Source organism: Pleurodeles waltl, chromosome 2_2 (assembly GCF_031143425.1).
Source record: "Pleurodeles waltl isolate 20211129_DDA chromosome 2_2, aPleWal1.hap1.20221129, whole genome shotgun sequence".
Taxonomy (NCBI): domain Eukaryota; kingdom Metazoa; phylum Chordata; class Amphibia; order Caudata; family Salamandridae; genus Pleurodeles; species Pleurodeles waltl.
The window spans coordinates 592480315-592503923 of NC_090439.1; the positions used below are offsets into that span (position 1 = coordinate 592480315).

The following is a 23609-nucleotide window of genomic DNA, read 5'->3' on the forward strand; positions in this document are numbered from 1 at the left end:
GAGATTCAGTTTAAACATGATTTATTGGTTCTTACCTGTCTCCAAAGGCTTTAAAAAATTGAGGAGTTGGCCCTTTGCACCTGCAATAACTTCTCTGTACATGGCGTTACGTATTTTTAATTTTATGTCAAGACCGGAGGCTCCTATTATGCGTTTCTTTTCTTGCTTTATTTAATGAGCAGCAGTCAAGAAACTACAAATCCCATAAGGCTTAACATCTGTAGCCAATGGGATTAAAAAGATAGTTCAAAACACACAGAACCAATAGTAATTACGATATGGCATTATGACGTCACTTGACTGCAAGCAGCCCTCTTTTCTTGCTGCTGCAGTCGAGATAAGTCGCATTTTCTTTTCTCCTTGTTAATACATTATCTGATATTTTAATGCTGTTGGTTTGTAAATAATACTGTATTTTGGCCTTTGTCATGTTAGACGGCAAGTTGCCGCATGTTTATATCCGACTCCGACCACTCGTCAACTGTATTTTTGTTGTTTGGAGCTGAGCCCGTCAGCTCTCAATTTATTTCTGAATTTCAGCACGCGTCGCGTGCGTTCCGCTTTTAGGCATTCCTTTCATGCCTTTCCAGCTCACGGCAACTGCCGTCTGTTTACATTTCTTCCGGCCCTCTCTCAGAGGGTTTCCAGCCGTGCGCTCCAGCTGACGCCGGCTTTGTTTACTTTAGACGCACGGCGCGCGCGTTCAAAAAATTCCGAACATTCTTTTGCCTCAGGCAACAACCGTCACTCGGTTTGCTCCTGAGGCAGAGACGTCGTATATCAGAGCGCTTCTGACGGCATTCTTCTTTATTATCTAGAGCAACTTTAGTGGCTTCTTTTAGACCAGGGTTATTTTATTAACCTTTTCTAGTCCCTCTGCTTTCAAAAAGACTCCGTTTTTTCTCGCTTTTGGTCTCCTGACTTTTCAAAATTAATTTTTTCAATTCTATTTTATTTCTACATATTTTACTGTCTTTAAAGACATAATGGAACCTGGCAATTCCTCTATGGAACAGAGTGTTTCCTCTGAACTGGAAGACATGAGACATGAACTTTGTGATTTCATCAGAAGCTCTGTCCATCAGGCAGTTTCTTCCTCATTACAAAAATTATCAAAAAATCTGGAGAATAACCTTTCTAACTTAATTTCCAAATCGGCCCAGACTGCGGGGGAATGCAGTACGCGTCCACCAGCGAAGCCAGATATGGGGACGCATATGGAAAGTGAGTCCTTCTCACGTATGCCAGAGGACGCGGTTCCTCACAAGGCTCCTGCCAAGGAGTATAACAATATGGCGCCAAAATCTTCTCTAAAACGAAAATCTAAAGAACGCAATGTTCTCCCGGTTATTTCTCCAGTTATTCAAGATACAGACGAAGATATGCCTGATGTAGATTCAGATTCTTATTTATCTGATAAAGACGATGATGAGTCCTTTTCCATTCCTCCAAAGAAACCAAAAATAACCTCTGCTACCCCTTCTCTCTTTGACTCAGAGGGTTTTCCTATGTTCGATCCCTCTCAAATTCATCATCCCAATTCCACGGAGTGGTTTCCAGCGGACCATGTGGGTCGTTATGTGGCACAAAAACTATTTTCTCCACTAGACAAACAAACCAGGTCCAAATTAAAGTCTGAATGTCCTCGTCCCGTACTTTCCAACAAAGCCACTATCACTCCTACTATTGATGAACAAATGTTGACTTTCTTCACCAAACAAGGCAAGGACCCGCGCAAGGGCGTAGATAAAGCTTGGTCCTCTTGCCAAGATAAACTCTTAGATATTACTGGGCCTCTTACTAGAATTTTCGATCTTGTGGAATCAGCCAGACTAGACGGGTCCTTTCTGGACCCAGAAGAGTTATCTTTATGGATTCAGCGTTGTTTCTGCCTTTTGGGAAATGCAAATTCTTCCTTTATTCACGAGAGACGTAAAGGTCTACTTATTAAACTTGATCCCAAACTCGTCAAATTGGCAACCGTTCAACCTCAGTTCCAATCGGATGGACAGCTTTTTGGAGACTCCTTTATCAAGGACCTCGGCAAATATGTTGCTACTTTCACCTCGTTAACCAAAGCCCAACAGTCCATGAGAAAAATGTTTCACCAGCGGGTTTTTGCCAGGGCCGGTAGAGGCAGGGGTCGCTTTACCGGCCGCGGATTCACCAATCAAGGCTCCAGAGGTTATTACAGCTCATATCAGCAGGACTTTAGACCTCAGTTCTACCCCCAACGTGGCAGAGGATACCGTGCCAGGTCGACCAGACATTCCAGAGCCACCAACCCAACAGGTAAGCCTCTTTGTCGATTCTTTCCCGACAGGAGGTCGTATTTCCCATTTTCTGTCAAATTGGCATGCAATAACAAAAGATGCTTGGGTGTTAAACACAGTTCTAGGTTACAAAATAGAACTTTATTCTACTCCTGTCCAAACTTTTTTTCCAACCTCCTCCCCAATTTTCTACAGAAATGGTTCATCTAATTTCCCTAGAGGTAGACACATTGTTACGCAAACAAGCGATTGCGCCCACTCTTCCCCTTCCTTCAGGTTTTATCAGCCCAATTTTTCTTGTTCAAAAGAAAAACAAAAAGATGCGTCCAGTCATCAATCTAAAACATTTCAACCGGTTTGTAGTATACCGGCATTTCAAAATGGAAACAATCCTCCATCTCAGAGATATTCTCCTCCAGAACGACTGGATGGTCAGATTGGATCTACGGGACGCTTACTTAGTCGTTCCGGTTCATCCAGAATACAGAAAATTTCTCCAATTCCAATGGTTAGACAAAATGTATCACTTTACCTCTCTGCCCTTCGGTCTATCGTCGGCCCCATGGTGCTTCACAAAACTCATGAAACCCGTGGTAGCTTTTCTAAGAGCTCAAGGGATAAGATTATTAATTTATCTAGACGATATCCTCATCCTATGTCAATCGCCTCAGACTCTCATACTCCACCTGCAAACGACTTGCTCTCTGTTGGAGCAATTGGGTTTCATAATAAACAGAGAAAAATCCCTTCTTATCCCTTCCCAAGTCGTAGAATTTCTAGGGTTTCAAATCAATTCCCTCTCAGCGTCCCTTCTTCTACCATCGTCAAAAATAAAATCCATAAAATCAGAAATTCTACAAATTCTCAGAAATTCCCTCATTTCCCTCCGAACTCTAGCCCGAGTTGTAGGTCTTCTCTCCTCCTCCATCCAAGCAATCTTTCCGGGTCCCCTTCATTATCGTGCCCTTCAAAGATTAAAGATTCAACACCTGAGAAAGGGGCTTTCGTATTCCGATCTCGTTCCTTTGGACATAGAGTCTCGCACGGAGCTTCAATGGTGGATAGACCATTTAGCTGCTTGGAACGGGAGAAGTATTTTTCCATCAGCCCCAGATCTTGTGTTAGAATCCGATGCAAGTCATCAAGGCTGGGGGGCCCGCTGTGGACCCATCTCGACTGGAGGTACATGGTCAAGCGAGGAGTCCAAATTGCACATCAATTGTTTAGAGATGCTTGCAGGCTCCTTTGCAATCAGAAGTCTTGCAAAGAACAAAGTACATTGTGCAATCCTGCTCAGGATGGACAACATATCTGCAGTCAGATATATAAACCATCTTGGGGGCACACGATCCAAACCTTTGGCAGATCTAGCCAAGAGCTTTTGGGAGTTTTGCCTCTCAAACCATCTTTCGGTACATGCAGAGTATCTTCCTGGGACTCTCAACACAGTGGCGGATTGGCATTCTCGTCACCTTCGAGACTCCAGCGATTGGAGACTTCATCCTTCTGTGTTTCACAGCATTCAATCCTTATGGGGCCCTTTTTCCATAGACCTTTTTGCATCCCGACTCAACACACAACTTCCCCAATTTTACAGCTGGCGCCCAGATCCCTTAGCCTTAGCATCAGATGCTTTCTCTCAAGACTGGTCGTTTTCCCTCAACTATGCCTTTCCTCCTTTCATAATGATCAACAGGGTTCTGGCTCAGGCCAGACGTCAACACGCCTCTCTCTCTCTTATCGTCCCGTTTTGGCAATCTCAAATTTGGTTCCCCACTCTTTTAGAAATGTCAATAGATTTTCCCTTGCTAATTCCATCCTTTCCGGATCTGCTGCTAGACCCTCTTCACCGTGCTCACCCCCTTATTCTGAACAATATCCTAACCTTATCCGCTTGGAAAATATCAGGAATCCCCAGTCTTCCCCTGTCATTTCGGCAGAGGCTTCCCATTACATCTCAAGCTCCTGGGCCCCAGGCACCAAAAAAGCCTATAAGGCGGCCTGGTCTCTATGGGATTGCTGGTGTGTGGGAAGACAAATTGATCCCTTTTCAGCAGATGTTATTTTTGTCGTAAATTTTCTAGCCTCGGAAGCTAGCAAAGGTAAAGCATTTCGCACTATCAATCTTTACAGATCTGCTATCTCTTCCAACCATATTCATGTTCACGGGAAACCAGTAGGCGAGCACCCGTTGGTCTGTAAATTATTGAAGGGAGTAAAATTTTCTAAACCTCCGTTACCAAAATACAACCACTTGTGGGATGTTAATATTGTTTTGAAATATTTGATTGCATTACCAGATAATTCAAGTTTATCATTAAAGCTTTTATCTGCTAAATTAACAATGTTATTATGTTTAGTTTCTATTAAACGGTTATCAGATGTTAAGGCTTTGGACGTCTCCAGCCGTCAATTCACCCCGTCGGGTGTGTTGTTTTCGGTTGTAAGACGCACTAAGACGAATTTGTCATCAGTCTTTTATCCCTATTTTCCGCTTCAACCAAAATTGTGTGTAGGACAATGTCTCAAAGTCTATGAGCATAGAACCGCAGATTTGAGAACATCCTCCTCCCAACTTCTCATATCTTTCAGAAAACCCCATAACCCTGTTTCTTCTGCTACACTAGCACGTTGGGTAAGACTGATTATGTCCTTGGCTGGTATTGATGTTTCCAAGTTTGGAGCTCATTCCTCTAGGGGGGCTATGGCTTCCAAAGCCTTTTGGGCGGGTTCCCGTTTGGAGGATATTCTAAAATCTGCGGATTGGTCCAATGATAATACTTTTAAAGTGTTTTATTGCAAACCAATTGATAATGCTTCTTTCAACGTGATTAATATGCTTTAAACTCGCATAATAGGAGCCTCCGGTCTTGACATAAAATGTAGATTTTCCTAGTTTATGACGGAAAGTCTTAATTTTATTAAAGACACGGAGGCGAGTATTATCCCACCTCTTGTATAACTTTGTTTTCCCTCCCTTTCTCTAGTTCCGGCTTCAACCACTCAGACAACGTCCTAATCAGATCCCGTCAGGTCATCCAAACATTTCGTTCCCTTCAGGACTTAGATCATCCCTGTCGGTTTGGCCGGACCACCCTCGCTTCTGCAAGCTCCTGGACTTTTTCTCTGATGTTTTTGCTTTCCTCATGGCTCTGTTTATTCTTTGCTTGTTATTTCCTTTGTTCACAGTTAACTGACTTCATTTGCAAGAAAAGAGGGCTGCTTGCAGTCAAGTGACGTCATAATGCCATATCGTAATTACTATTGGTTCTGTGTGTTTTGAACTATCTTTTTAATCCCATTGGCTACAGATGTTAAGCCTTATGGGATTTGTAGTTTCTTGACTGCTGCTCATTAAATAAAGCAAGAAAAGAAACGCATAATACTCGCCTCCGTGTCTTTAATAAAATTAAGACTTTCCGTCATAAACTAGGAAAATCTACATTATTTTGCGTGTTTTATCAGGCATTAAGAAAGTGTTTTATTATGCCATTGTCAAAAGGAATAGACTTCCAACAAAGTAAGCCAGCACTGCTCTACCTGCAACTGCTTTCGTCCCCCTGGTTACTTTTGGCGCTGCAAGCTTTCTGGCGGGGGCTCCTGGAGTTAGGAAAAAACCTTTTAGATGTTAGAATGTGCTTCACATGGGATAACTTAGGGAATCGATTTTTGTTAAGGATGTCAAATTTTGTTGCACTGGAGTATCCCTTTTAAATTGTTCTTAATGACTTTTACTTTCAGGTTGTGTGTCTTCGAACAGGATATGTGGTCAAACGCTATTATCTGTTTACTTGTGGTGTATTCTGTACTTCTTATGGTTTTAAATCACCGAATAAAGTATTGCTGACTGGTCACGTCTTGATAATCACATAATAGCCCAGAGTGTTAATGCGTCTGTTACCGAGCATAGCATGTAACATGCATATTACAGATTCGCACTGTATGTCAGATCCGTGAGCTTGTTGCAGAGCTCCTTGAGGTACCTCTAAATTGCACCCTTGATCTGACTTTTGGGCCTTTTGAAAGCATCGCTCTGTACGTGAAGGGCATACTGGTGAAACCCTGCATATTTGACTTAATATTTTGTTATTTAAAGGATTCGAAATTAGACTGAGCATGGTACTAATAAACATGCATTAAGTTTGGATTGTGTGCTACATTAAGGGTTATTACGCTGCAGTATTCTCCAGGCTTTGAGATTGCTGCTTTCTCTGGAGGTTTGGTGGCAGACTTCTTGCTTGCTGCAGCTGAAATCTGATGTTCAGTGAGGGCATGAACATTAATGTGAAGTCACCAAAATGCCGGAGTTAGCGTAAATGACATCGCACGCCGACCAGGCGCTGTTTGTCCTTAAATGTCAGTGTCAGACAGGTGTTTAGAGCAGGTGTTTACACACGGTCTCGCAGATAAACACATCCACCTGCAAGCATGCACACAACCTACATTTAAAACCGTGTTCCTGAACAAGGATTTCGCTTTCTTCTAGTTCATCGACATAGAAGCAGGGAGAGGTAGACTTCTGTGGGAATGAGCTGTGTGGGTAGAGTGCTCGCTTGGCATGCGAAAAGTAGTCGGATCGATACCAGCCTTCTCCACATGTATTCGTCTGACTTTTTTCGTTGCCTTTATTTATTTATTTGTTTTTCAACATTCTTAATGTCAAGAGATGCCCATTTCGTTCATTATAATGAAATTAAGAGAAGTTTCATTTTCTTTAAAGTCATGTGTGATTCGGTACCACTGGGTATTTGGAATGCTGTTGTTTGTCATGTATACGAAGGAATGAAAGTGGGAAAAGTTTATTTCGGGAAACTGAGAAGAGGAGCTCTCTCAAGGGTACGGTACATGGGGACTAAAGGCTTTCTGTTTGCCGCCCTTCTCTTTTCAGGAGTTCCCAAAAGAAACTTTTGCCACTTTCCTCAGTACGCATATAGAACCAATTTCTCAGAGTCCCATTTAACTTAAAAAAACATGAAACGTCTCTTAGTGTAATGAAAGGAACGGAATGGACAGGTCTTGACATTAGGAATGTGTCCAAACAAATAATGGCGATTAAGAATGTAAAAGAGACTCACTTGGAGAATGCGGGCATCGATCCCGCTACCTCTCGCATGCTAAGCGAGCGCTCTACCATTTGAGCTAATTCCCCTCTCTGACACACTGGTCCTACCAGTTCTGTTTGGCACATTTCGAAGTGCGCATGTGCATCAGGCCAACACTGCCTCATCTGGTCTTTGGTCGTCCTCTCCTTAAAGGAGTAGAAAGAGGTGACAAGTACCAGCACAAGGATGTTCTATTATCTCCATCAGTGGCTCAGCTGTCAGTGCAGACTCTTGGGAAACAATTTTCACGAGGAGAGAGGGAAAAGCGAAAGACGCAATTTAAGTGGGACTTGTGGAGTGCCTTCACTTTATGTGCAAGATGAGATGAAGTGCAATGCCTGTTTTACAGAAGATGCCTCTTTTGATTTTTTTTTTTCGATGACGCTCTTGCACTGGATGGTTTCTTCACAAATAAAAAGGTTTTAAACAAAATCCCATGTGTGCTGAGCTTCCATCAGATGATGCACGTTATCTTGGAGGGGAAACGTTACCTGCAGGGGAATTAGGTCAAATGGTAACTACATGTACTTGGCAGCTGCTAAACCTGCTGCCGTAGAAAAGTGTCTGACACACGAGGTTGCGGCATATTGGGATTTTTTATGAAGGGGGGGGCTCTCTTCCCGCACGTATTGGGGAAATGGAGCAGTCCAAGACTGTTTGGGCTGCATTTGGGCTACCTAGGGCATCTTACCACTCTCCGGTTATGTAACCGGACATTTTACGTCGATGGCCACCACTTTGGCAAGGCGACACAGTAGCTGGGGGCATTCTGGACTTGAGGGTTTTTTCACCTTAACAGTTATCTGTTCGTTGGGTGCTTCAGTGTAAATCACAAGATATATATATATATTTATAGGATCATGTTTTTTTCTTACTGGCATGGCCGACGAAAAAGTACGGCACCATTGAGGCTCCTGCAGGAGGCTAGCAGACTCGACTTGCTGGCGGAAAACATGTGCGTTGAGGGGCAGCCCATGAGTCGAGTGGCAGCAGGAGTAACGGTGGCAGTAATCCCGTGTTTGCGACTGCATCCCGAAGCAAAATCAGGCTGGCAGTTGAACGGGAGAAGCCGCTCCCGGTATCGGAGAGCGGCCTCAGGGGTCAGGGCAGGCTGCGCGTTGCACATGCAAGAGCAGGCGGCACAGGCAAAGCCCTGTTGAAGGTGGGGTATAGTGGCGAAGGTGGAGAGAGCAGCGCAGAGACGTTTAAAGTGCTGCTTTCCCCAGGACATGGTCGATCAGTTGGGGGGGGTAGGCAGTAGGCGGGGCTTTGGGGAACTCCCGGGGCAAAGTGGTGAAAGGTAGAGGCAGAGTCGGGCGGAGGGGCGGAAGAGGGATGGCAAAAGCATGGATCCAGAGGCAAAAAGAGAGAAAAATAGATAAGGTGGTTGATTTTAAAAAAAGAGCACATTTCGCACATTTTAATCCCACACTTTATGAAAACGTGGAGGCCGAGGCTGCACTAAAGGATAAAGAGAGAGGGGAGGCAAGATTTGTGTGTGAGAAAAGGCCTATTTTTGACTTGGTTAGCCCACACTTTTTGCCTGATATTTGAAGTAGCCTAGAAATTGCAGTGCCCAGGACCCCTGCTAACCATGATCCCTGAGCCAGAGCTTTCCCTAAAACTGTTGTGATGCATTGGCATAATTGGATACACCCTTAGCTACCACTATAAGTCCCTTGTAAAAGGGTACATAGGTACCCAGCGCATGGGGCATTATTGGTAAGCCCCCTAGGACAGTATCACTGATTGTGGATCTCTCCAGGGCCATGTATCCAGATGCACCCAGCACTGCCATTGCAGGCTGAGTGTCCTGGTGCAAACCTAAAACAGAGACGCGACATGGCACACTACCTGTCTGCCCCTGTCCACCATACGTTGCATTTAATATGGTTAAGACACCCCTCTGGAAGGCCTTACAGCCCTATTGCAGAGTGCATCATATTATATGTGAGGGCATACCTGCATGTGCAATATGCCCCCACTGTGTCCTTGGCAAACCTGGGACATAGTGAGTGAACAGAGCAGCCATTTTAATACATGTGCTGGACACTGGCCAACACGAGTTTCTCAGCGACACGAGGGGCACTCTGAACCCTAGGTTGTTTGATATCAAACAACTCAGAATGATAAATCCAAACTGGTACCAGTATTGGAATTACCCCTAAATGTACCCGGGAGGGTGGAGGGGTCACCTTAGAAGTGCTTCCTGCAAAAGCTAACTACCCTGGCATGGTTGCTGACTGGTTCTATCCAGCCTGCTACCTCCAGACCCAAGGGGAGAGTCCTATCTCTCTGGTTTGTAAAACAATTCCCTTCCTGGGTGGAGGTGCTAACACCCCCTCTCACAGGAATGTGCACTGCCCTGGTGGTGAGCTTCAAAGGGCTTAGAGGCTTTGAAACTTGACTCCCAGGCCTGCTGCTAGCAGCAGATGGTCAGCCCCTTTGCAAACCCCCACTTTTGGTGGGAGCAAAGAGGGAAACCACACAAAGGGTAGGAGGAGTGGTCCCACCCGGCATGCACCACCCCTAAGGTGTTGCCTGCGAGGTGGACACTCCATTTCATTTTCCTCCATCATAGATGTAAGGAAGGGAAATAGCCAATCAGGGTTAAAGAAGGGACCTTTTCCTACAGGAAGTGGTCACTGTAGTGGGTGTGGCCACCCAAAGGTAAGTGTCCCATTGGACACTATCCGGTAGCCCCTAAAACGCCCAATAAAATCAGTGTTTAGTGGGCATTACAGGACCAAGAAATCAGATTCGAAGGACACAAAGAAGACCAACACAAAGAAGCTCCAAGGCATGAGAACTGCGGACCTGCTGCACAAAGAAAAGGTGCGAAACCGTGCCTGCTGCACCCAGGAATAATACCTGCGTTGATGTACGCTGGCGAAGCTGTTTTGATCACAAGGGCATCATTGGGTCTATAAAGGTTATTGGATGCCTTTGTGGGTTTAATGGATCCCCTGGACCTTTCGACAAAAAAAATTCAAAATCGCACACAATGGTGATTGGTCAGTGGAAGACAGCGAAGACAAAATGTTTCGATAACTGTGTTGAACTATCCCATATTTGGGTGTTTTGTTTGACGAACGAGGGTCTTGGAACCCTCAAATGGCTCTGAAAAAGAACACCATGTGAAGAGCAGCTGCAGCAACAGCAGATGTTGCCAGGAGGCTTGGAGCTAAGCAGTTGCAGGCCTTGATTAAAGTACTCTATGGCATTCTAAGGGTGTTATCTTTGAGGATATAAAGAAAGTATTGAGATGCAAAGGGTAGATAGGTTTTTGTGAAGCCTCTTGGCAGTCCCTGCTAGCAATCTGGCGTTTGTAATATATGAAGAACTTACCATAGGGTATTTATCGGACCTTATTGCTCTGGCAATGCGATGGCTTCGAATTTGGGCAAACCTGGCTACTGTCCTTAATCATTTATTGCTTAACAACTGTCCACTATTGGAGAATGGGCTCTTAATCCCTTGGCTTGGATACGTAAAGATTGGTTAGTGAAGGTGGGCCCTCCTGATCTTTTCAACCATCCTAAAACTGTGAGGAAAATTGATTTATTGGAGATCAAGAACTTGTCTCTTTCATTCATGGCTGTGGAAAGAGAAGGCAGGGAGCTTACCAAACCCTCAGTGAGAGCACATACTCTGCTGACGGGCCCAGCAATTGAGCAGTATTTGGTGACACTTAATAATCCTTACCATCGATTTTTATTGACGAGATTCAGTTTAAACATGATTTATTGGTTCTTACCTGTCTCCAAAGGCTTTAAAAAATTGAGGAGTTGGCCCTTTGCACCTGCAATAACTTCTCTGTACATGGCGTTACGTATTTTTAATTATTTTGCGTGTTTTATCAGGCATTAAGAAAGTGTTTTATTATGCCATTGTCAAAAGGAATAGACTTCCAACAAAGTAAGCCAGCACTGCTCTACCTGCAACTGCTTTCGTCCCCCTGGTTACTTTTGGCGCTGCAAGCTTTCTGGCGGGGGCTCCTGGAGTTAGGAAAAAACCTTTTAGATGTTAGAATGTGCTTCACATGGGATAACTTAGGGAATCGATTTGTGTTAAGGATGTCAAATTTTGTTGCACTGGAGTATCCCTTTTAAATTGTTCTTAATGACTTTTACTTTCAGGTTGTGTGTCTTCGAACAGGATATGTGGTCAAACGCTATTATCTGTTTACTTGTGGTGTATTCTGTACTTCTTATGGTTTTAAATCACCGAATAAAGTATTGCTGACTGGTCACGTCTTGATAATCACATAATAGCCCAGAGTGTTAATGCGTCTGTTACCGAGCATAGCATGTAACATGCATATTACAGATTCGCACTGTATGTCAGATCCGTGAGCTTGTTGCAGAGCTCCTTGAGGTACCTCTAAATTGCACCCTTGATCTGACTTTTGGGCCTTTTGAAAGCATCGCTCTGTACGTGAAGGGCATACTGGTGAAACCCTGCATATTTGACTTAATATTTTGTTATTTAAAGGATTCGAAATTAGACTGAGCATGGTACTAATAAACATGCATTACGTTTGGATTGTGTGCTACATTAAGGGTTATTACGCTGCAGTATTCTCCAGGCTTTGAGATTGCTGCTTTCTCTGGAGGTTTGGTGGCAGACTTCTTGCTTGCTGCAGCTGAAATCTGATGTTCAGTGAGGGCATGAACATTAATGTGAAGTCACCAAAATGCCGGAGTTAGCGTAAATGACATCGCACGCCGACCAGGCGCTGTTTGTCCTTAAATGTCAGCGTCAGACAGGTGTTTAGAGCAGGTGTTTACACACGGTCTCGCAGATAAACACATCCACCTGCAAGCATGCACACAACCTACATTTAAAACCGTGTTCCTGAACAAGGATTTCGCTTTCTTCTAGTTCGGCGACATAGAAGCATTGGGGCAGTAGACCTGTATGGGAATGAGCTGTGTGGGTAGAGTGCTCGCTTGGCATGCGAAAAGTAGCGGGATCGATACCAGCCTTCTCCAAATGTATTCGTCTGACTTTTTTCATTGCCTTTATTTATTTGTTTTTCAACATTCTTAATGTCAAGAGATGCCCATTTCGTTCATTATAATGAAATTAAGAGAAGTTTCATTTTCTTTAAAGTCATGTGTGATTCGGTACCACTGGGTATTTGGAATGCTGTTGTTTGTCATGTATACGAAGGAATGAAAGTGGGAAAAGTTTATTTCGGGAAACTGAGAAGAGGAGCTCTCTCAAGGGTACGGTACATGGGGACTAAAGGCTTTCTGTTTGCCGCCCTTCTCTTTTCAGGAGTTCCCAAAAGAAACTTTTGCCACTTTCCTCAGTACGCATATAGAACCAATTTCTCAGAGTCCCATTTAACTTAAAAAAACATGAAACGTCTCTTAGTGTAATGAAAGGAACGGAATGGACAGGTCTTGACATTAGGAATGTGTCCAAACAAATAATGGCGATTAAGAATGTAAAAGAGACTCACTTGGAGAATGCGGGCATCGATCCCGCTACCTCTCGCATGCTAAGCGAGCGCTCTACCATTTGAGCTAATTCCCCTCTCTGACACGCTGGTCCTACCAGTTCTGTTTGGCACATTTCGAAGTGCGCATGTGCATCAGGCCAACACTGCCTCATCTGGTCTTTGGTCGTCCTCTCCTTAAAGGAGTAGAAAGAGGTGACAAGTACCAGCACAAGGCTGTTCTATTATCTCCATCAGTGGCTCAGCTGTCAGTGCAGACTCTTGGGAAACAATTTTCACGAGGAGAGAGGGAAGAGCGAAAGACGCAATTTAAGTGGGACTTGTGGAGTGCCTTCACTTTGTGTGCAAGATGAGATGAAGTGCAATGCCTGTTTTACAGCAGATGCCTCTTTTGATTTTTTTTTTCTCTGACGCTCTTGCACTGGATGGTTTCTTCACAAATAAAAAGGTTTTAAACAAAATCCCATGTGTGCTGAGCTTCCATCAGATGATGCACGTTATCTTGGAGGGGAAACGTTACCTGCAGGGGAATTAGGTCAAATGGTAACTACATGTACTTGGCAGCTGCTAAACCTGCTGCCATAGAAAAGTGTCTGACACACGAGGTTGCGGCATATTGGGATTTTTTATGAAGGGGGGGGCTCTCTTCCCGCACGTATTGGGGAAATGGAGCAGTCCAAGACTGTTTGGTCTGCATTTGGGCTACCTAGGGCATCTTACCACTCTCCGGTTATGTAACCGGACATTTTACGTTGATGGCCACCACTTTGGCAAGGCGACACAGTAGCTGGGGGCATTCTAGACTTGAGAGTTTTTTCACCTTAACAGTTATCTGTTCGTTGGGCGCTTCAGTGTAAATCACAATACATATATATATTTATAGGATCATGTATTTTTCTTACTGGCATGGCCGACGAAAAAGTACGGCACCATTGAGGCTCCTGCAGGAGGCTAGCAGACTCGACTTGCTGGCGGAAAACATGTGCGTTGAGGGGCAGCCCATGAGTCGAGTGGCAGCAGGAGTAACGGTGGCAGTAATCCCGTGTTTGCGACTGCATCCCGAAGCAAAATCAGGCTGGCAGTTGAACGGGAGAAGCCGCTCCCGGTATCGGAGAGCGGCCTCAGGGGTCAGGGCAGGCTGCGCGTTGCACATGCAAGAGCAGGCGGCACAGGCAAAGCCCTGTTGAAGGTGGGGTATAGTGGCGAAGGTGGAGAGAGCAGCGCAGAGACGTTTAAAGTGCTGCTTTCCCCAGGACATGGTCGATCAGTTGGGAGTTAGGCAGTAGGCGGGGCTTTGGGGAACTCCCGGGGCAAAGTGGTGAAAGGTAGAGGCAGAGTCGGGCGGAGGGGCGGAAGAGGGATGGCAAAAGCATGGATCCAGAGGCAAAAAGAGAGAAAAATAGATAAGGTGGTTGATTTTAAAAAAGGAGCACATTTCGCACATTTTAATCCCACACTTTATGAAAACGTGGAGGCCGAGGCTGCACTAAAGGATAAAGAGAGAGGGGAGGCAAGATTTGTGTGTGAGAAAAGGCCTATTTTTGACATGGTTAGCCCACACTTTTTGCCTGATATTTGAAGTAGCCTAGAAATTGCAGTGCCCAGGACCCCTGCTAACCATGATCCCTGAGCCAGAGCTTTCCCTAAAACTGTTGTGATGCATTGGCATAATTGGATACACCCTTAGCTACCACTATAAGTCCCTTGTAAAAGGGTACATAGGTACCCAGTGCATGGGGCATTATTGGTAGGCCCCCGAGGACAGTATCACTGATTGTGGACCTCTCCAGGGCCATATATCCAGATGCACCCAGCACTGCCATTGCAGGCTGAGTGTCCTGGTGCAAACCTAAAACAGAGACGCGACATGGCACACTACCTGTCTGCCCCTGTCCACCATACGTTGCATTTAATATGGTTAAGACACCCCTCTGGCAGGCCTTACAGCCCTATTGCAGAGTGCATCATATTATATGTGAGGGCATACCTGCATGTGCAATATGCCCCCACTGTGTCCTTGGCAAACCTGGGACCTAGTGAGTGAACAGAGCAGCCATTTTAATACATGTGCTGGACACTGGCCAACACGAGTTTCTCAGCGACACGAGGGGCACTCTGAACCCTAGGTTGTTTGATATCAAACAACTCAGAATGATAAATCCAAACAGGTACCAGTATTGGAATTACCCCTAAATGTACCCGGGAGGGTGGAGGGGTCACCTTAGAAGTGCTTCCTGCAAAAGCTAACTACCCTGGCATGGTTGCTGACTGGTTCTATCCAGCCTGCTACCTCCAGACCCAAGGGGAGAGTCCTATCTCTCTGGTTTGTAAAACAATTCCCTTCCTGGGTGGAGGTGCTAACACCCCCTCTCACAGGAATGTGCACTGCCCTGGTGGTGAGCTTCAAAGGGCTTAGAGGCTTTTAAACTTGACTCCCAGGCCTGCTGCTAGCAGCAGATGGTCAGCCCCTTTGCAAACCCCCACTTTTGGTGGGAGCAAAGAGGGAAACCACACAAAGGGTAGGAGGAGTGGTCCCACCCGGCATGCACCACCCCTAAGGTGTTGCCTGCGAGGTGGACACTCCATTTCATTTTCCTCCATCATAGATGTAAGGAAGGGAAATAGCCAATCAGGGTTAAAGAAGGGACCTTTTCCTACAGGAAGTGGTCACTGTAGTGGGTGTGGCCACCCAAAGGTAAGTGTCCCATTGGACACTATCCGGTAGCCCCTAAAACGCCCAATAAAATCAGTGTTTAGTGGGCATTACAGGACCAAGAAATCAGATTCGAAGGACACAAAGAAGACCAACACAAAGAAGCTCCAAGGCATGAGAACTGCGGACCTGCTGCACAAAGAAAAGGTGCGAAACCGTGCCTGCTGCACCCAGGATTAATACCTGCGTTGATGTACGCTGGCGATGCTGTTTTGATCACAAGGGCATCATTGGGTCTATAAAGGTTATTGGATGCCTTTGTGGGTTTAATGGATCCCCTGGACCTTTCGACCAAAAAAATTCAAAATCGCACACAATGGTGATTGGTCAGTGGAAGACAGCGAAGACAAAATGTTTCGATAACTGTGTTGAACTATCCCATATTTGGGTGTTTTGTTTGACGAACGAGGGTCTTGGAACCCTCAAATGGCTCTGAAAAAGAACACCATGTGAAGAGCAGCTGCAGCTGCAGCAACAGCAGATGTTGCCAGGAGGCTTGGAGCTAAGCAGTTGCAGGCCTTGATTAAAGTACTCTATGGCATTCTAAGGGTGTTATCTTTGAGGATATAAAGAAAGTATTGAGATGCAAAGGGTAGATAGGTTTTTGTGAAGCCTCTTGGCAGTCCCTGCTAGCAATCTGGCGTTTGTATTATATGAAGAACTTACCATAGGGTATTTATCGGACCTTATTGCTCTGGCAATGCGATGGCTTCGAATTTGGGCAAACCTGGCTACTGTCCTTAATCATTTATTGCTTAACGACTGTCCACTATTGGAGAATGGGCTCTTAATCCCTTGGCTTGGATACGTAAAGATTGGTTAGTGAAGGTGGGCCCTCCTGATCTTTTCAACCATCCTAAAACTGTGAGGAAAATTGATTTATTGGAGATCAAGAACTTGTCTCTTTCATTCATGGCTGTGGAAAGAGAAGGCAGGGAGCTTACCAAACCCTCAGTGAGAGCACATACTCTGCTGACGGGCCCAGCAATTGAGCAGTATTTGGTGACACTTAATAATCTTTACCATCGATTTTTATTGACGAGATTCAGTTTAAACATGATTTATTGGTTCTTACCTGTCTCCAAAGGCTTTAAAAAATTGAGGAGTTGGCCCTTTGCACCTGCAATAACTTCTCTGTACATGGCGTTACGTATTTTTAATTTTATGTCAAGACCGGAGGCTCCTATTATGCGTTTCTTTTCTTGCTTTATTTAATGAGCAGCAGTCAAGAAACTACAAATCCCATAAGGCTTAACATCTGTAGCCAATGGGATTAAAAAGATAGTTCAAAACACACAGAACCAATAGTAATTACGATATGGCATTATGACGTCACTTGACTGCAAGCAGCCCTCTTTTCTTGCTGCTGCAGTCGAGATAAGTCGCATTTTCTTTTCTCCTTGTTAATACATTATCTGATATTTTAATGCTGTTGGTTTGTAAATAATACTGTATTTTGGCCTTTGTCATGTTAGACGGCAAGTTGCCGCATGTTTATATCCGACTCCGACCACTCGTCAACTGTATTTTTGTTGTTTGGAGCTGAGCCCGTCAGCTCTCAATTTATTTCTGAATTTCAGCACGCGTCGCGTGCGTTCCGCTTTTAGGCATTCCTTTCATGCCTTTCCAGCTCACGGCAACTGCCGTCTGTTTACATTTCTTCCGGCCCTCTCTCAGAGGGTTTCCAGCCGTGCGCTCCAGCTGACGCCGGCTTTGTTTACTTTAGACGCACGGCGCGCGCGTTCAAAAAATTCCGAACATTCTTTTGCCTCAGGCAACAACCGTCACTCGGTTTGCTCCTGAGGCAGAGACGTCGTATATCAGAGCGCTTCTGACGGCATTCTTCTTTATTATCTAGAGCAACTTTAGTGGCTTCTTTTAGACCAGGGTTATTTTATTAACCTTTTCTAGTCCCTCTGCTTTCAAAAAGACTCCGTTTTTTCTCGCTTTTGGTCTCCTGACTTTTCAAAATTAATTTTTTCAATTCTATTTTATTTCTACATATTTTACTGTCTTTAAAGACATAATGGAACCTGGCAATTCCTCTATGGAACAGAGTGTTTCCTCTGAACTGGAAGACATGAGACATGAACTTTGTGATTTCATCAGAAGCTCTGTCCATCAGGCAGTTTCTTCCTCATTACAAAAATTATCAAAAAATCTGGAGAATAACCTTTCTAACTTAATTTCCAAATCGGCCCAGACTGCGGGGGAATGCAGTACGCGTCCACCAGCGAAGCCAGATATGGGGACGCATATGGAAAGTGAGTCCTTCTCACGTATGCCAGAGGACGCGGTTCCTCACAAGGCTCCTGCCAAGGAGTATAACAATATGGCGCCAAAATCTTCTCTAAAACGAAAATCTAAAGAACGCAATGTTCTCCCGGTTATTTCTCCAGTTATTCAAGATACAGACGAAGATATGCCTGATGTAGATTCAGATTCTTATTTATCTGATAAAGACGATGATGAGTCCTTTTCCATTCCTCCAAAGAAACCAAAAATAACCTCTGCTACCCCTTCTCTCTTTGACTCAGAGGGTTTTCCTATGTTCGATCCCTCTCAAATTCATCATCCCAATTCCACGGAGTGGTTTCCAGCGGACCATGTGGGTCGTTATGTGGCACAAAAACTATTTTCTCCACTAGACAAACAAACCAGGTCCAAATTAAAGTCTGAATGTCCTCGTCCCGTACTTTCCAACAAAGCCACTATCACTCCTACTATTGATGAACAAATGTTGACTTTCTTCACCAAACAAGGCAAGGACCCGCGCAAGGGCGTAGATAAAGCTTGGTCCTCTTGCCAAGATAAACTCTTAGATATTACTGGGCCTCTTACTAGAATTTTCGATCTTGTGGAATCAGCCAGACTAGACGGGTCCTTTCTGGACCCAGAAGAGTTATCTTTATGGATTCAGCGTTGTTTCTGCCTTTTGGGAAATGCAAATTCTTCCTTTATTCACGAGAGACGTAAAGGTCTACTTATTAAACTTGATCCCAAACTCGTCAAATTGGCAACCGTTCAACCTCAGTTCCAATCGGATGGACAGCTTTTTGGAGACTCCTTTATCAAGGACCTCGGCAAATATGTTGCTACTTTCACCTCGTTAACCAAAGCCCAACAGTCCATGAGAAAAATGTTTCACCAGCGGGTTTTTGCCAGGGCCGGTAGAGGCAGGGGTCGCTTTACCGGCCGCGGATTCACCAATCAAGGCTCCAGAGGTTATTACAGCTCATATCAGCAGGACTTTAGACCTCAGTTCTACCCCCAACGTGGCAGAGGATACCGTGCCAGGTCGACCAGACATTCCAGAGCCACCAACCCAACAGGTAAGCCTCTTTGTCGATTCTTTCCCGACAGGAGGTCGTATTTCCCATTTTCTGTCAAATTGGCATGCAATAACAAAAGATGCTTGGGTGTTAAACACAGTTCTAGGTTACAAAATAGAACTTTATTCTACTCCTGTCCAAACTTTTTTTCCAACCTCCTCCCCAATTTTCTACAGAAATGGTTCATCTAATTTCCCTAGAGGTAGACACATTGTTACGCAAACAAGCGATTGCGCCCACTCTTCCCCTTCCTTCAGGTTTTATCAGCCCAATTTTTCTTGTTCAAAAGAAAAACAAAAAGATGCGTCCAGTCATCAATCTAAAACATTTCAACCGGTTTGTAGTATACCGGCATTTCAAAATGGAAACAATCCTCCATCTCAGAGATATTCTCCTCCAGAACGACTGGATGGTCAGATTGGATCTACGGGACGCTTACTTAGTCGTTCCGGTTCATCCAGAATACAGAAAATTTCTCCAATTCCAATGGTTAGACAAAATGTATCACTTTACCTCTCTGCCCTTCGGTCTATCGTCGGCCCCATGGTGCTTCACAAAACTCATGAAACCCGTGGTAGCTTTTCTAAGAGCTCAAGGGATAAGATTATTAATTTATCTAGACGATATCCTCATCCTATGTCAATCGCCTCAGACTCTCATACTCCACCTGCAAACGACTTGCTCTCTGTTGGAGCAATTGGGTTTCATAATAAACAGAGAAAAATCCCTTCTTATCCCTTCCCAAGTCGTAGAATTTCTAGGGTTTCAAATCAATTCCCTCTCAGCGTCCCTTCTTCTACCATCGTCAAAAATAAAATCCATAAAATCAGAAATTCTACAAATTCTCAGAAATTCCCTCATTTCCCTCCGAACTCTAGCCCGAGTTGTAGGTCTTCTCTCCTCCTCCATCCAAGCAATCTTTCCGGGTCCCCTTCATTATCGTGCCCTTCAAAGATTAAAGATTCAACACCTGAGAAAGGGGCTTTCGTATTCCGATCTCGTTCCTTTGGACATAGAGTCTCGCACGGAGCTTCAATGGTGGATAGACCATTTAGCTGCTTGGAACGGGAGAAGTATTTTTCCATCAGCCCCAGATCTTGTGTTAGAATCCGATGCAAGTCATCAAGGCTGGGGGGCCCGCTGTGGACCCATCTCGACTGGAGGTACATGGTCAAGCGAGGAGTCCAAATTGCACATCAATTGTTTAGAGATGCTTGCAGGCTCCTTTGCAATCAGAAGTCTTGCAAAGAACAAAGTACATTGTGCAATCCTGCTCAGGATGGACAACATATCTGCAGTCAGATATATAAACCATCTTGGGGGCACACGATCCAAACCTTTGGCAGATCTAGCCAAGAGCTTTTGGGAGTTTTGCCTCTCAAACCATCTTTCGGTACATGCAGAGTATCTTCCTGGGACTCTCAACACAGTGGCGGATTGGCATTCTCGTCACCTTCGAGACTCCAGCGATTGGAGACTTCATCCTTCTGTGTTTCACAGCATTCAATCCTTATGGGGCCCTTTTTCCATAGACCTTTTTGCATCCCGACTCAACACACAACTTCCCCAATTTTACAGCTGGCGCCCAGATCCCTTAGCCTTAGCATCAGATGCTTTCTCTCAAGACTGGTCGTTTTCCCTCAACTATGCCTTTCCTCCTTTCATAATGATCAACAGGGTTCTGGCTCAGGCCAGACGTCAACACGCCTCTCTCTCTCTTATCGTCCCGTTTTGGCAATCTCAAATTTGGTTCCCCACTCTTTTAGAAATGTCAATAGATTTTCCCTTGCTAATTCCATCCTTTCCGGATCTGCTGCTAGACCCTCTTCACCGTGCTCACCCCCTTATTCTGAACAATATCCTAACCTTATCCGCTTGGAAAATATCAGGAATCCCCAGTCTTCCCCTGTCATTTCGGCAGAGGCTTCCCATTACATCTCAAGCTCCTGGGCCCCAGGCACCAAAAAAGCCTATAAGGCGGCCTGGTCTCTATGGGATTGCTGGTGTGTGGGAAGACAAATTGATCCCTTTTCAGCAGATGTTATTTTTGTCGTAAATTTTCTAGCCTCGGAAGCTAGCAAAGGTAAAGCATTTCGCACTATCAATCTTTACAGATCTGCTATCTCTTCCAACCATATTCATGTTCACGGGAAACCAGTAGGCGAGCACCCGTTGGTCTGTAAATTATTGAAGGGAGTAAAATTTTCTAAACCTCCGTTACCAAAATACAACCACTTGTGGGATGTTAATATTGTTTTGAAATATTTGATTGCATTACCAGATAATTCAAGTTTATCATTAAAGCTTTTATCTGCTAAATTAACAATGTTATTATGTTTAGTTTCTATTAAACGGTTATCAGATGTTAAGGCTTTGGACGTCTCCAGCCGTCAATTCACCCCGTCGGGTGTGTTGTTTTCGGTTGTAAGACGCACTAAGACGAATTTGTCATCAGTCTTTTATCCCTATTTTCCGCTTCAACCAAAATTGTGTGTAGGACAATGTCTCAAAGTCTATGAGCATAGAACCGCAGATTTGAGAACATCCTCCTCCCAACTTCTCATATCTTTCAGAAAACCCCATAACCCTGTTTCTTCTGCTACACTAGCACGTTGGGTAAGACTGATTATGTCCTTGGCTGGTATTGATGTTTCCAAGTTTGGAGCTCATTCCTCTAGGGGGGCTATGGCTTCCAAAGCCTTTTGGGCGGGTTCCCGTTTGGAGGATATTCTAAAATCTGCGGATTGGTCCAATGATAATACTTTTAAAGTGTTTTATTGCAAACCAATTGATAATGCTTCTTTCAACGTGATTAATATGCTTTAAACTCGCATAATAGGAGCCTCCGGTCTTGACATAAAATGTAGATTTTCCTAGTTTATGACGGAAAGTCTTAATTTTATTAAAGACACGGAGGCGAGTATTATCCCACCTCTTGTATAACTTTGTTTTCCCTCCCTTTCTCTAGTTCCGGCTTCAACCACTCAGACAACGTCCTAATCAGATCCCGTCAGGTCATCCAAACATTTCGTTCCCTTCAGGACTTAGATCATCCCTGTCGGTTTGGCCGGACCACCCTCGCTTCTGCAAGCTCCTGGACTTTTTCTCTGATGTTTTTGCTTTCCTCATGGCTCTGTTTATTCTTTGCTTGTTATTTCCTTTGTTCACAGTTAACTGACTTCATTTGCAAGAAAAGAGGGCTGCTTGCAGTCAAGTGACGTCATAATGCCATATCGTAATTACTATTGGTTCTGTGTGTTTTGAACTATCTTTTTAATCCCATTGGCTACAGATGTTAAGCCTTATGGGATTTGTAGTTTCTTGACTGCTGCTCATTAAATAAAGCAAGAAAAGAAACGCATAATACTCGCCTCCGTGTCTTTAATAAAATTAAGACTTTCCGTCATAAACTAGGAAAATCTACATTATTTTGCGTGTTTTATCAGGCATTAAGAAAGTGTTTTATTATGCCATTGTCAAAAGGAATAGACTTCCAACAAAGTAAGCCAGCACTGCTCTACCTGCAACTGCTTTCGTCCCCCTGGTTACTTTTGGCGCTGCAAGCTTTCTGGCGGGGGCTCCTGGAGTTAGGAAAAAACCTTTTAGATGTTAGAATGTGCTTCACATGGGATAACTTAGGGAATCGATTTTTGTTAAGGATGTCAAATTTTGTTGCACTGGAGTATCCCTTTTAAATTGTTCTTAATGACTTTTACTTTCAGGTTGTGTGTCTTCGAACAGGATATGTGGTCAAACGCTATTATCTGTTTACTTGTGGTGTATTCTGTACTTCTTATGGTTTTAAATCACCGAATAAAGTATTGCTGACTGGTCACGTCTTGATAATCACATAATAGCCCAGAGTGTTAATGCGTCTGTTACCGAGCATAGCATGTAACATGCATATTACAGATTCGCACTGTATGTCAGATCCGTGAGCTTGTTGCAGAGCTCCTTGAGGTACCTCTAAATTGCACCCTTGATCTGACTTTTGGGCCTTTTGAAAGCATCGCTCTGTACGTGAAGGGCATACTGGTGAAACCCTGCATATTTGACTTAATATTTTGTTATTTAAAGGATTCGAAATTAGACTGAGCATGGTACTAATAAACATGCATTAAGTTTGGATTGTGTGCTACATTAAGGGTTATTACGCTGCAGTATTCTCCAGGCTTTGAGATTGCTGCTTTCTCTGGAGGTTTGGTGGCAGACTTCTTGCTTGCTGCAGCTGAAATCTGATGTTCAGTGAGGGCATGAACATTAATGTGAAGTCACCAAAATGCCGGAGTTAGCGTAAATGACATCGCACGCCGACCAGGCGCTGTTTGTCCTTAAATGTCAGTGTCAGACAGGTGTTTAGAGCAGGTGTTTACACACGGTCTCGCAGATAAACACATCCACCTGCAAGCATGCACACAACCTACATTTAAAACCGTGTTCCTGAACAAGGATTTCGCTTTCTTCTAGTTCATCGACATAGAAGCAGGGAGAGGTAGACTTCTGTGGGAATGAGCTGTGTGGGTAGAGTGCTCGCTTGGCATGCGAAAAGTAGTCGGATCGATACCAGCCTTCTCCACATGTATTCGTCTGACTTTTTTCGTTGCCTTTATTTATTTATTTGTTTTTCAACATTCTTAATGTCAAGAGATGCCCATTTCGTTCATTATAATGAAATTAAGAGAAGTTTCATTTTCTTTAAAGTCATGTGTGATTCGGTACCAC

The 23609-nt window shown here is 44.2% G+C and overlaps 2 protein-coding genes across 2 annotated transcripts; both read left to right on the top strand.

Annotated features, from left to right (window-relative positions):
- The first annotated feature begins 852 nt into the window (after positions 1-852).
- On the top strand, positions 853-5656 carry LOC138282490 (uncharacterized). The gene is made up of 2 exons (XM_069220135.1): positions 853-2292; positions 5261-5656. The coding sequence occupies exons 1-2, from the start codon at positions 987-989 to the stop codon at positions 5290-5292; spliced, it is 1338 nt and encodes a 445-aa protein (XP_069076236.1). The 5' UTR covers positions 853-986; the 3' UTR covers positions 5293-5656.
- Positions 5657-17447: 11791 nt separating this feature from the next.
- On the top strand, positions 17448-22251 carry LOC138282491 (uncharacterized). Its single transcript, XM_069220136.1, has 2 exons — positions 17448-18887; positions 21856-22251. The coding sequence occupies exons 1-2, from the start codon at positions 17582-17584 to the stop codon at positions 21885-21887; spliced, it is 1338 nt and encodes a 445-aa protein (XP_069076237.1). The 5' UTR covers positions 17448-17581; the 3' UTR covers positions 21888-22251.
- The last annotated feature ends 1358 nt before the right edge of the window (positions 22252-23609 follow it).

What these genes read in the sequence shown, in the direction of transcription:
- LOC138282490 (XM_069220135.1), top strand. Translation starts at nt 987, where the DNA reads ATGGAACCTGGCAATTCCTCTATGGAACAGAGTGTTTCCTCTGAACTG. An exon ending in CAGAGCCACCAACCCAACAG is followed by an intron (nt 2,293 to 5,260) that starts GTAAGCCTCTTT and finishes CCCTTTCTCTAG; the next exon opens with TTCCGGCTTCAACCACTCAG.
- LOC138282491 (XM_069220136.1), top strand. Translation starts at nt 17,582, where the DNA reads ATGGAACCTGGCAATTCCTCTATGGAACAGAGTGTTTCCTCTGAACTG. An exon ending in CAGAGCCACCAACCCAACAG is followed by an intron (nt 18,888 to 21,855) that starts GTAAGCCTCTTT and finishes CCCTTTCTCTAG; the next exon opens with TTCCGGCTTCAACCACTCAG.